Source organism: Momordica charantia (genome assembly GCF_013281855.1).
Source record: "Momordica charantia cultivar OHB3-1 chromosome 4 unlocalized genomic scaffold, Mcharantia_2.0 BLBB01000004.1, whole genome shotgun sequence".
Lineage (NCBI taxonomy): Eukaryota > Viridiplantae > Streptophyta > Magnoliopsida > Cucurbitales > Cucurbitaceae > Momordica > Momordica charantia.
Window position 1 is genome coordinate 2,666,245 of NW_028275162.1, and position 13,211 is coordinate 2,679,455.

The window sequence follows — 13,211 nt, forward strand, 5'->3', positions numbered from 1 at the left end:
ACGCTCCAGCTTAACACAAGCTTCTCAATCCGAGATATCACAACATTCCAAAATTTAACAACAGACTTAACATTCCAAGGTTACTGATATCGCACACCTACGATCCAAACACCCTCTAGCAATTAACTTAATACTAGTTTCTTTTTTATTATTTTATTTTGATAGGTTCATACCATATATATATATATATATATATATATATAAAACGTAACCCTTAAACCACAAGCATGTTTTATTTACTTGAAAGAGAGAATGAAGATGGTTAATTACTCAATTTTAAAATTGTCTGATGTCTTGTTGAAAGTCTGACAATCAAATTTAGCAGCCGATTGAGAATGGGCTTTGGATTTAGGGAGGTTCAGGGTTAATTAATATTCATACCTTATTTAAAAATTTTAATAAAATTATTTTAACATGTCTATCTTGATCTATGCCCTTTCAATCTTTGGGAGAGTATTTTGAATTAATAATCTTTTGGTCAAAGACATATACCAATTATCATTGAGTCACGGTCATAATCAAAATAATATTTAAATCATATAAAAACTTAATAGAATAATAATTATAGATTTGCTAAAGTGAGTATAGTTCGATGATAATTGACATATATCTTCAATCAATAGGTTATGAGTTCGATCTCCCACTCCCACATGTTGAAGGTCCAATTTTAAGATGACACTTTACCCAGATGATATATATTTTTAATATATATTACTATTGATATACGCATGTGATATACCTCTCATATGAGTATCTGTACAATATATATGTAATATACCTCTACTGTATTACTGATATGAATTTCTGATATACTATTTATATATAAGTGAAAATTTTTATTATATTTAAAAATTTAAAAATAAATGACATATTTTGAAATACATGCAATATTTTTGTTAGGAAAAAGAAAACAGAAGAGTGGATAGGATGAGTACACTGTACCATAAATTCTCTCGAAATTTCTACAGTTGTTTTTTCTTTTGCTTTTTTTTTTCGGACAAGGTTTCAATTGGTATTTTATATAAAATTATTTAAAAATTAAATATAATAAGGAAACAAAAGGATGATTGACTGATTGCAACTGTTTAATCATTTGTACGTCCCTTTATAGTTAAATTGACTAAAATATCCTTTTCTTTGTATGTATACTTTTCTTAAAATTTTTAAATATTTTATTTAAATTTTAAATTTTGTGTGAATGTACGAAGAAATATTTAAAGTTAACAAGCCTAAGCGATGGGTTTCATCTTTCAAAATCTATTTAAATTTGTTGTTAATAATTAAAAAATTAGTGAAAGATGTAAAGCAATTTTTTTATGTAAAGTTTAGAATTAAAATATAACATTAAAAACTTGAGACGCTAATATGAAATATTTATAAATTTAAATACATTTAAAATAATATAACTTAACTTTCCTTGGCGTCCTTTAGGAAGTGGTTGGGTGAAAAAGAAGGTGCTAATAAATAATTTTCATATGAGTTTGATCGTTAGTTGGCAAAATATTATAAGATTTAATGATGTGACGTAGACTTATTTATTATTCTACGAATATTGGATACTGTTTTACTTGATCTATATATTTTCATTGTTTAATTAGACCATGTTGGATAATCAATGAAGATAAGTTACTAAAACTTCAATATAATTCTGCTGGTTAAAAACACGAGTCGTATTTTACTACTGAGGTCACAACCGTGTACAACAAATATGAAAGTGAGGGATTGAACCTCTGACTTCTAAGAAAAGAACAAAGTACTTTAGAACTCGTTTGATAATGTTCCTGTTTCTTGTTTGTCGTTTCCAATTTTCTTAAGAAATTTAGCATTTTATAACTAACTATGTTTCTTGTTTCTCATTTTTTGGGAACATTCTTGTATAAAATTTTTTAAAACAATCAAAACAGATTTATTCCTTCTTGTTTTAATTTTCAATTTGTTTTAAAACATAAATAAAAAGACTGTTTTATCATACTTGAATTATTTGATATTTGAGCCATACAATTTATTTTTCTTCATTAAAAATAAAGAAACAGAAACGTTACAAATGAGTCATTTATTAAATGCTGAGCTAAACTCAGTTGATGTTTGATGTGTTATTATTATTGTTTTTTAATGAGTTCGAATATTTTAGGGTCAGTTTCGACATTTATGTGGTTGGACTTCAAATATTTCATTCATGGAACTTTTATGGATAATGGTAGGTTCTCTGGTCATTTTCTTATTGGATTTGGAGGGGAGATATTAATTTCATCACTTTTAAAGGAATGGAATTTCCATGGCTTTATTTGTAAGCAAGGCATGACCCATTACCATGGAGGTTATGATTAATCCACTAAATGCTCCCTTTTATTTAGGAATTATTGGTAGAGAGGACTATTTCTCTATCTTGGGAGTTTTGGTATTGAAAACTCAAAAGAAAGAATTATGAGTTGTGAAGTAAAATGACATATTGGTAGGATCATAATGCCAATGATTTGGAATAGTTTTTGTGTGTTGATGAATGGTCCCCTTTGCCCTTCTTTATACCTCCATTTGTCTTTTCCTCCCCTCCCATTGTGTTAATTTACTCTCTCTTTCTATGGATTCTATACCCTTTATTCCCCTTTTCATCCCTTTTCCTATTTCTCTTCTTTTCCAACCATGCCCATGCTACTATTCATTTTGAGTTTATTTCTTTTCCATCCCCTACGTAATTTAAAAAAAAAGACAACTATTTCGGTCAATATTGTTATTTTGCTGTTAATTGATTAACGAATGGATAACGCAATTTGTTGTACAGTATTGGAGTCAATGCCATATAGATTGGCTAAGAGGGTCTTGGATGGGTAGATCATATTAAACAGTTGAATAATAATAATGACTAAAACGTTCATTTGTTTAAAAATTTAGAGATTAAAACAGACATTTTAAAAGTTAGTAATTTATCAAATCTAAGAAAAGAAAAAAAATTCGATTGATATTCGAAATTTAGTTTGAATTGTTAGAAAGTTTCATGGCGAGCGAGTTTTGAATAGCGTTCCTAAGGTACAATTTTATGGTCTATATGGTTGAAAAATATTTTAAAAGATCATTAGGATCTTCCAAAAGGAAAAAAAAAAGTTTGTGTGATTTGTGAAGCTTGGTTGGACATGGGAGTTGGGTGTTGAAAAGTCACTTTGTTTTTATGAGCAAAATTGATTGGATCTTGGGATATTAGTTGGTGATGCAAGTTTCTAGCCATGTTTATTTTTAAAATGTTTGTTTGTTTCAATGGATATTTTATGAACTAGAATCTTAATTTATATTCTTTATACCACCAACTACTATTATTAAATTGGTTAGTATGATATATATAATTTTTAATATATGAACTAGTCCTTTTCAATTAGGTTCTTTTTTAACTAATCTTGGTTGACAGTTAGGCTCGTGGATGTACAAATTATTCTTTATATCAATTAGTCACTATCACCAGTTAGCTAGTGTGCTAACGTAAAGATGTTAATATCAATGTCAAAAATTTGAAGGGTCAAACATTAAAACTTTTTGTAGTGCAATAATTGGAATGAGAAATTTGACGTTGCATATATTTTGCCAACCAAATATAACTTAACGATGCATTTACATTTTATTAGAATTAAAAAATAGTGAATTCAAATTCTCTCCCTATACTGTACCTTTATATATATATATTTTAGTTGAATAAATTAAAATTAAGTATATTGTTCAAATTATTTCCCAAAATTAAGTATTAAATCAATTCGAAATGATTTGGACTATAAATAATATAACCGATCCAAGAAAAAAAAATAAAAACTTTGCCTTTTTTTTAATTCCCTTTTTTGGGAGTTTAACAGAAAACTTTTGAATTCTAAACGCTAGAGTAACGGAAATTGGCGAAAAAATTATGGAAATTTAAAACATGGTCCACCAATATAATGACTCAATTAAATCACCCAAAAAAAATGGCGAAAAGGGGTATTTTGGGAATTCTGAGTTGCGTAGGCCAAGAAAATCTGAGGGGCGGTAACGGTGGTAGACGCCAAAATTTTCTCTCGAACCAAACACCCTATTCCTCTCTTTTCTCGCCCATTGTCCTGCAGTGGATTGGATTGGACTGGAACAGTCCTTTAGACCCAAGAATATTTTGATTAAAACCCAAAATTACCCATCTCATCAAAATCAAATCCCACAAAAGAAAAAGTTGGAAAAAGAAAAAGAAGAAAACAAAGCAAAGGAAATCGAATTACAACTCAGAATTGGGAATTCTCTTCTTCTTCTTCTTCTTCATCGTCACTGTAATTTCCAATCCCCAAAATTGAATTCCATGGAGTTTTTAAATGGGTTTTAATGGCGTTCCTCAAAAAGTATTCCAAGATATAATCTTTTATTTTTATACCCACACCGACGCACAAACAAAAAGTACTCTCACTACTCACTCTCTAACAAAGCTCTTCTCTCTCTACTTTCACTGGTAGAAGCGGCGACTGACGACAAACTCCGCGCTGGCAAAAGATTCCTTCACCGCCATCTCCTTTTCTTCTTCTCTAACCCTAATTAGAATTTTTCCTCACTGACCCAGCTGAAGAAAAAGAGGGAAAAGATTAAAGTTTAAAGGAAATTTGTGGGATGGGTTTGTTTTTCTTCATCTTCTGGTGAAACCCAGTTCAGGGTAATCGCTGGTTTGTTCTGTAATGGGGTGTTCCAGCTCCAAGGTCGATGACCTCCCCGCCGTGGCGCTCTGTCGCAAGCGCTGTGCCTTTCTTGACGAAGCGATTCATCTCAGGTACTCTTTGGCGGAGGCTCACATGGCGTATATTCATTCCCTTAAAGGGATTGGCCATTCTTTGCATAATTTCATTGAAGAGAGTGTTGGGGTTTCTCCTGGGTCTCCTCTTTCGCCGAAGCTTAATCTTCCTCCTCACCGGAAGGGCGATCCCGTTGGGAATGGTGCATCGGCAATTGAAGAATCTGCCTCTCCGCCTCACCATCTCTCTCACTCTAATTCCGGCTCCCACCTCCAGTTTCACTCCGATTCCGATGATGATTCCGGCTCTCTTCACCATTCTGGCAACTCCTCCCCTTTCCACGGCGGTCATATGGGTTATATGCTTCCGGATCAAGGGGGTTTCAATTCGTATCCCGGCGGTGGCGGCGGCGGAGGCGGAGGTGGGGCGTTTATGCATATGAATTTTATGAGGAAAACAGTGACACCCTCTGTTGTGTCCGAGCAGAGGCCTATGAGCCCGGAAAGGGTTTATCACGTCGGTGAATCATCGTCCTCTTCAGCTCATTATCCTTATCCTTACGGGAACATGGCGTACAACAATCCTTATCCTTATTATGGGTATCCCCAAGACGGCGGAGCCGGTGGGTATTACGGTTCCTCTGCTTCGCCTCCTCCTGTATACGGTTCGATGTCATCTGCCGGAGCTTCTGGCTCGACGTCTAAGCCACCGCCACCCCCGCCTTCACCGCCGAAAACTTCCACTTGGGATTTCTTGAACCCATTTGAGACATATGACAAGTATTACAGCGCTTACACACCGAGCCGGGACTCAAGGGAGGTGAGGGAAGAGGAGGGGATTCCTGATTTAGAAGATGAGGTTTACCAGCATGAAGTTGTGAAGGAGGTACATGGAAATCAGAAATTCGTCGAAGAGGGTGGCGGGGGCGGGGGTGGAGGAAAGAATTCCAAGGCAGCCGTCGAGGATGAGCATCGTGGTGGTGGTGACGATACAGAGGCCTCGCTTTATCAAGTGAGACCGAGCAATGTGGTTGAGGACAATGCCGTGGAATATGAAGTTCGTGTGGTGGATAAGAAGGTTGATAAGGAGGAAAAGTCTGAGGAGCGTGGTAATGGCAATGCATTTAAGGGGCGGCCAGGTTCACGAGATGTCTATGAGGTTGCCAAAGAAATTGAGGTTCAGTTCGAGAGGGCATCGGAGTCCGGTAACGAAATTGCCAAAATGCTGGAGGCTGGGAAGCTTCCCTATCAGCGCAAACACGGTGAGTATTATATAGCTCAGATCTATTAAAATTCTGCCTACAAGAAAATAGGATCCTGTAGAATGAGATTTGTACATCTCTTCTGGGTTCTTTTTGCTTGATCTGGTGACTATGAAATTTTTAGATGGCTATTGATTTAGTTATGGATCCTATGTTAGAATCATTTCTGTTCTTGAACTGGGTTTTTGCTTTTGTTACCTCTTTAAACTTGCAAGTTGAGGAATCTACATCTGGATTCTGGCAGTTTCTTCGAAGATGTTGCATGTTGTTACTCCCTCGCTATCGATGGTAGCTTCCCAACCTTCTACTTCGAAGAGTACCGATCCTTCGGCTTCTGGTGACAAAAACGGTGCTGCTGAATTAAGTTATGTTGAAGAGTTCGGGATGGCGTCTGGAAATCTGTCTTCTACCTTGAGGAAGTTGTATCTATGGGAGAAGAAACTCTACAATGAAGTTAAGGTATGATATAAACTACTTTGAATGTGCTGCTTGATAACCTGATGATTTTAGCATCATACATAGCCTTTTTTTTGGGGATAACTGAGATATTTGGATCCCATTATTTTTTATAAGGTTTATGGCCCACCCGAAGTAAATGTCATTGCATTTTACGTCACTGTTTAATTCGATTTTGATATATTGGTGGAGCTTACATTCATGTCGCTGTGATTTAAACGTTTAATTCGATTTATCTTTGAACATTTTATGTTCATTTTCATCACTGAAAAGTTCGTTTCTTGTTGAAGAAAAATGTTAAAATACTTTGGAGCAGTTCTGTTTTCAATGTACTTCCATTACTTCAATAGTTTGCACTCTAAATGAGTTGCTGTGGTTGAATTTTCTTCTTAGGCAGAAGAAAAGATGCGGGTAATTCATGAAAGGAAATGTCGGAAGCTGAAGCGCTTAGACGAGAAGGGTGCTGAAGCTCATAAAGTTGATTCCACTCAAACTGTAGTGAGGAGCCTTTCGACCAAAATAAGAATTGCTATTCAGGTGGTTGACAAGATATCCATGACGATAAATAAGATTCGGGATGAAGAACTATGGCCGCAACTGAATGAATTAATTCAAGGGTACGTCTAGTTCTTCAGACCTTCCCGTTTCGTGCCAAATTTCTGATCTTTTCTCTCATATTGAACATAGTTTTCACATTTTCCCCTTGTGAACTTTTCAGTTGAGACAGAGAATTCTTACTACTCGCATTATTCCATAAATCTTTATATCTTTCGGTGTTAAATGTGGAATACTTCTTCTTTTTTCAGATTAACCAGGATGTGGAAATGTATGCTCGATTGCCATCGTGCCCAGTACCAAGCGATTAGTGAATCAAAAAGTTTAGGTCCCATTGGATCGGGCAAAAGTAGTAGCGAAGCACATCTTGTAGCAACCAAGGAGCTTGAGCATGAGCTTCTGAACTGGACAATCAGTTTCTCTAGTTGGATCAGCGCACAAAAGGGGTATGTTAGAGCCTTGAACAATTGGCTTCTAAAGTGTCTTCTGTATGAACCTGAGGAAACACCAGATGGCATAGCACCCTTCTCACCGGGAAGAATAGGCGCACCCCCAGTATTTGTGATCTGCAACCAGTGGTCACAAGCTTTGGATAGACTATCCGAGAAGGAAGTGGTCGATTCTATGCGTGTGTTTAGTATGAGTGTGCTTCAAATTTGGGAACATGATAGGCTAGAAATGCGACATAGAATGATGGCAAACAAAGATTCGGAGAGAAATGTTAGAAACTTGGATCGGGACGACCAAAAGATACAGAAACAGATTCAGGCATTGGACAAGAAGATGGTGATGGTTTCTAGAGATGAAAAGCATCTCTCTGTTTCAGGGAAAGCCGTGTATCAAAGTGAAATGAGCAATAGTAGTCTGCAGTCTAGTCTGCAACGCATTTTTGAGGCCATGGAGAGGTTCACCGCAGATTCCATGAAAGTGTACGAAGAGCTTTTACAACGAAGTGAGGAAGAACGATTGAGTCAAGAGCACGAAGGAGTCCTATAAGGTTCTTTTCTTTAACGATGGAATCTTATTTTCTCATTTTGATAGTGATTCAGGTCAACAGGCAGCAGCTTCCATCAATAGCAGTGGTACTAAAGATTCAACCAAAGAGTTGATGATATGATGGACTCTTCAGATGCTGCTCCATATTCTTCTACGGAATCATACTACCTCGTCCGCTGGCCATGTTTTCATATAAGATCGAGCAACCGATGGGCGATGATGAAAATGCTAGCAGAAAGCTACCGATTGGCCAATTCGAAGTCAACTTGAACCTGCTTATTTATTCCAAATGTTCAAGAAATGAAAATTTTCAGCTCAGTCACTGTGGTAGCCAGAGACAAGGTCCTGAAGAATGCCCTGATTGTTTGAAAGAGTTATGACTTGGAACTTTCGGGACGATGTTCGGAGGAAGTAGTTGTTATTCTTCGGCCTCGGGGAGAGGGTGAATTTCAGTAGCCTCTTGCTGGCTCTGGGTTGTTTCACAGTGATGGAGCAAAGTCATGAAAATGACAAGATGAAGATGATAGATATGTCTTTTTCAGTACTTTATCTTGTTTTTTTTTTTTGGGTTATTTTCTGTATTCAATTATTGTACATAAGAAAAGCCATTTTTGATACCCAGATCATATGAAAAGCCTTCTTCAATAGAAAGTTTGTTGAAATGGACAGAAGTATGATTGGTGAGGCTAAGGCAAATTCTGTGTCACCTCAATTTTGCAGTGCTTTTTTCTCTTAATTTTTTAATCTCTTCAACTTATTCACTAATGGTGGCCCTTTTCAACCAGCAGAAGCTGTTACTTCTGTTCAGTGTATATTTTGATCTCTACTTATTGATCATATTAGCCTTTGGAGCTTGGAATCTCTAATTTTGTTCTATGTTTCTTTTATTCTGAACTTAATCCCTCTTTTTAAGAGCTCTGATATGAAGAATCTCGATAGTAGTTTTATGGATCTAAGATGAAGAAAATCATAGTTTTAAGGCTAAATTATGGAAAAAAAAAATACCTATGTACATTGTCTTTTGTTTAAACAAAAATATTCTAGTAATCATTTGTTAATATTCTAGGGAGAATAAGGTAAAATTTAATGTTATTTATTGTTTTTAAAAGGGAGATTTAAGGTAAAATTAAAGAAGAAATAGAGAAAAAGTTATCGTTTTGGGCAAAATTAGGTATATTTTTTTTTCTTTTTTAAAATGATAGTGTCTTTTGCCTTTTACTCTTTATAGATTTAATCCAAACCAGCTTCCATATTAAATGTTACGAATTGAAGTATTACTGATGAAAGTTTGTTCAAAAACTTATGAAAGGTCAAATTTAACATTGAAATTTTTAAAAGGAAAGATGTATTTTTTAAAACTTGAAAGTTCAAATCTAACATTGAAATTTTTAAAAGGATAGATGTATTTTTGAAACAAGACGTACGGGTATTTTCTTTGTAATTTCGCTTAATTTTACCGTAGTTTTTGTTAGTTTTGTTGTTGCCATTGACATAATACGAGGATGATATGAAAAATTTTGTTATTCCAAAATAAATCAAATGTAAAGTAATAATCGAGAAAGTAATTTTTTCAAAAAAAAAAATCGAGAAAGTAAAGAAATAGTGAAAATAAGATATCAGTGGAATGGCCTCTGTTGGTGTATGCCAAGCAAAGACAATCTAATTAAAGATAAAATTTTAGTGGGACTAAAATAATTATTTAAATAATAAAAAAGATAAAATAAAGTTAAAAAGTAATTAAAAAAAAAGAGTGAAAGATAAATTATTGCCTGCCCCTTCCCATCATTAGGGTAATATCATTACTCTCTCTTTTGAACAATGATTTGAGTTCAGCAGAAGCACGCTATTGAATTTGAAAGCAGGTTGTTGCCAATTTCTATAGGGAACTTCAAATGTTGAAATTAAGTTTTTTTGGATTTAGTGAATTTTTCTTATTTATTTATGACTAATAATTTCTGATCCTACTATATTTGGTTAACAAGAAAACTCGTAGAATATCAAATTTTAGTAGGTAGCCACCATAGTTTCAATTCATTCTCTCTCGTTCTGTTTTTAGTGAAATTACTAAGATAGGTTAGCATGACCAACACTGAGAATTTGAGCAAAGTTTCACTTGGGATACAAAATTTTGGACCCTCTAGTCTTGCATGGCGGTTTCTAACTTTTCAAGTGGTAAAAGCTTTTAAGTTAAAGTGGTAGGATCAGTCGATTTTTTTTCGTATGAATATATTGGTATAATATTGTCCATGTTACGTCCAAACTTGTATGATCTTACGTTTGGGTTGTACTTTAAAGAAATTTCTCACTTCTAATTAATATGAAACTATGTTTACATCCCAAGAGTTTTGGGTAAGAGCCATTTGACACCAATAATAGTATTAGAGGTGTGTACTTTTGTTTGGAACAAACTAGTTGGAAAGGCCTATTCGGCACCGTTCCCGAGCGAGCTGAACCGTTTTACTACAGAAGCAAACTTGATATTTTAATGTTAAAAACACCCAGAAGCAGCGTATGACTATGTCATCCATCAGACACAAACACAGCAAGACACAAAGGCAACATCTTTACACATGTTAATGGTAATCGGATCTCATTTATCAAGAAGTAGTACTAAATCCATAAACAAGTTGATTCATTTCACAGCAACATATTACATATTCTGTTCCTAACATAACATAGATGTCTGTAAGCTGTAAAGACATGCTTGGTGAGCAGGAGACATGTTTTTCTGCATAAGAGAAAGCCATCTCAGTTTCATGGCTGTTTTTCAGAAAATTAGTGGACCTTCTAAACAAATGGATATATTATAAATCTCATTATAGTGTCAGATACATGCAAGTGGTTACAAAGAAAATATGATAAAGGATAGCCAGCTTTGAACTTGGTGGATGGGAGACAGAGGAAAAACATTGCTGAGATGGTGTTGCAGAGCCATATCACAATCATGTAACTTCAGGATTTTGTTTTATATCCTCAGCATTTTAAGAATGAGTTTGAGTTTCCTACTGTCCCCTTGGTCTTAGCTATATAAACTTCCCTGAATGCAAGAAAATGTATCATAAACTGAACTTTACTCAACTGCTTGCTTTGTAATTCAAAAGCTAGGCCTTTGTCTTCCCAAAGATTCCAATCAAGAAAGGAAGATGGATGCCTCTGCTCTGAACCCAAGAAACTCTCATCATATCCGCTCGAACAGCTGGCCCTCAAAGCCACACCCGTTCATCGATCAAGTCGATGAACGTTTATGCAGATTGAAGGAGGCCTCAGAAGCCACATCATCATCTTCATCTGAACTGTGCCATAAACTAAATGGCCTTCAGGATTTACATGATTGCATCGATAGGTTGCTTCTGTTGCCCCTCACCCAACAAGCTATTGCACAAGAGAGTGATAAGAAATGGTTTGATGATTTACTCGAAGGATCGGTCAGACTCTTGGACTTGTGTGACATAGCTAAGGATGCATTGTTGCAGACAAAAGAATGTGTCCATGAACTAGAGTCGGTTTTGCGCAGAAGAAGGGGAGGTGAACTGTTCATAGCAAGTGAGCTGCAGAAATGCTTAAGTTCTAGGAAGTTGATAAAGAAGACCATCTACAAAGCCTTGAAGAATATTGAAAGCAAAAGTTGTGAGAAAAGTCAAGCCACTCCGGCCATTGTTAGCTTATTGAAACAGGTTGAAGCAGTCAGTTATAACGTCATTGAATCGTTGTTGTCCTTCATAGCAGGACCCAAGTTGCCATCAAATTCGAGCCGTTGGTCTTTGGTTTCGAAGATTGTGCAGCCAAAAAGGGTAGCCTGTGAAGTTGAAGAAGCAAGTACAAATGAAGTGGCAATAGTTGATGCTACATTATACTCAGTTGCCAGTCAAAAAACAAAGAAATCTGATTTGCTTGTGCAAGTTGACAATTTGCAGAGCTCATTGAAGATATTTGGTTCAAACATTCAAGAAGTTGAAGGTGATCTTGAGGCTCTATACAGGCTCCTTATAAAAACTAGAGTCTCACTTCTCAACATCTTCAACTACTAAGCTTGAAATTTCAGATAGTAGATCATGGCCAATCCATGAGAATCCATTTTTGTAGACTGTAAACAAACCAGTTAATATACAAACTTTATTCATTGAATTCAGGCATAGTCTTCTTGATTTTTTCATTTTCTCACCACCATACTATCAATTTTAGAAATCATCTTCGTGTCTATCAAACAGTAGTAACTTTATTTGTTCCACTAATCAGGCCTGAGAAACTGATGGAAGAAAATAATTAAAGTAAAAGGTTATAAAAATAGTGATAATCAACTAACTTTTTCCTATGGCTTAAGTTTCTAGTGAAATTCATAGTTTGATTGGTCAACTAATGTTGGAAATTAAGTACCTTGAATTTGCACCATTGCCAACTATTAAGATTCTAACTGTCTCAACAATGGCATAAAAAAATCACACAGTAGACTGACTTCATATGCCTCAAACAATAATGTTATGCAGACTGTCTCCAACCTTCATGACACTTTGATCTCATAATTTGTAGAATAATAAGGCTAAAACAGTTCTATAATAATAGAGGTTCTTGAGGGAAATTATTTTGGATCTTGGCATCTCTTGCACCTTAACCAATCCATTGAATGATTGATCAACAAACCCAGTTTTATTTTTGTGGGGCACCCACCAAAAAACAATGCAGCATATGTAGTTTTCAATACAAATATAATCATGCAAGTGATTTGATTTCATAAAGATAAAGTTCGTGTACATAAGGAAAATTATACCCTGCAGCATCCATGACAGATCAGTCGTTACATTGAATAGATTAATCAGACAAATCTGCTGTCTTGATCCGATTCCTGCTTAAAATATACAGAAAATGATGTATGGGCATGCGGGTATGACCTTATGACTTATGATCAAACTTTGTCAAGACAACTCGTGGGCTTCATATTTTATGAATTGGCTCAACATTATATAGTAAGAAAATGCATCATATCAATCAATAATATGAATATGATTATTGAACTTTTAAGCAAATTATTTATGAGGTAAATACCTGGTAGTGGGAGGCAGGGCAGGAAAATGGATAAAAAATATCATGTGATGATGAAGAAAGAAAATTCCGGGAGGCTTCTCACACGAGTGAATTTGGGGAGGAACCTTCTTGTCTGCATTCAAACACGATAAACTAGTTTGTTTATGAGTTGGAATGTTGGTGGAGACTAGAGATCATGA

General features: G+C 35.2%; 2 protein-coding genes across 2 annotated transcripts; both read left to right on the top strand.

Moving 5' to 3' along the window:
* Positions 1–4,175: 4,175 nt before the first annotated feature.
* On the top strand, positions 4,176–8,704 carry LOC111007698 (DNA-directed RNA polymerase subunit beta, putative (DUF630 and DUF632)). Its single transcript, XM_022280154.2, has 4 exons — positions 4,176–5,985; positions 6,230–6,444; positions 6,835–7,058; positions 7,248–8,704. Exons 1-4 carry the CDS (start codon positions 4,671–4,673, stop codon positions 7,990–7,992), a joined length of 2,499 nt encoding a protein of 832 aa, XP_022135846.2. The 5' UTR covers positions 4,176–4,670; the 3' UTR covers positions 7,993–8,704.
* Positions 8,705–11,135: 2,431 nt separating this feature from the next.
* Positions 11,136–13,022, top strand: LOC111007910 (uncharacterized). Its single transcript, XM_022280454.2, has one exon. The coding sequence runs from the start codon at positions 11,136–11,138 to the stop codon at positions 12,018–12,020; it is 885 nt and encodes a 294-aa protein (XP_022136146.1). The 3' UTR covers positions 12,021–13,022.
* The last annotated feature ends 189 nt before the right edge of the window (positions 13,023–13,211 follow it).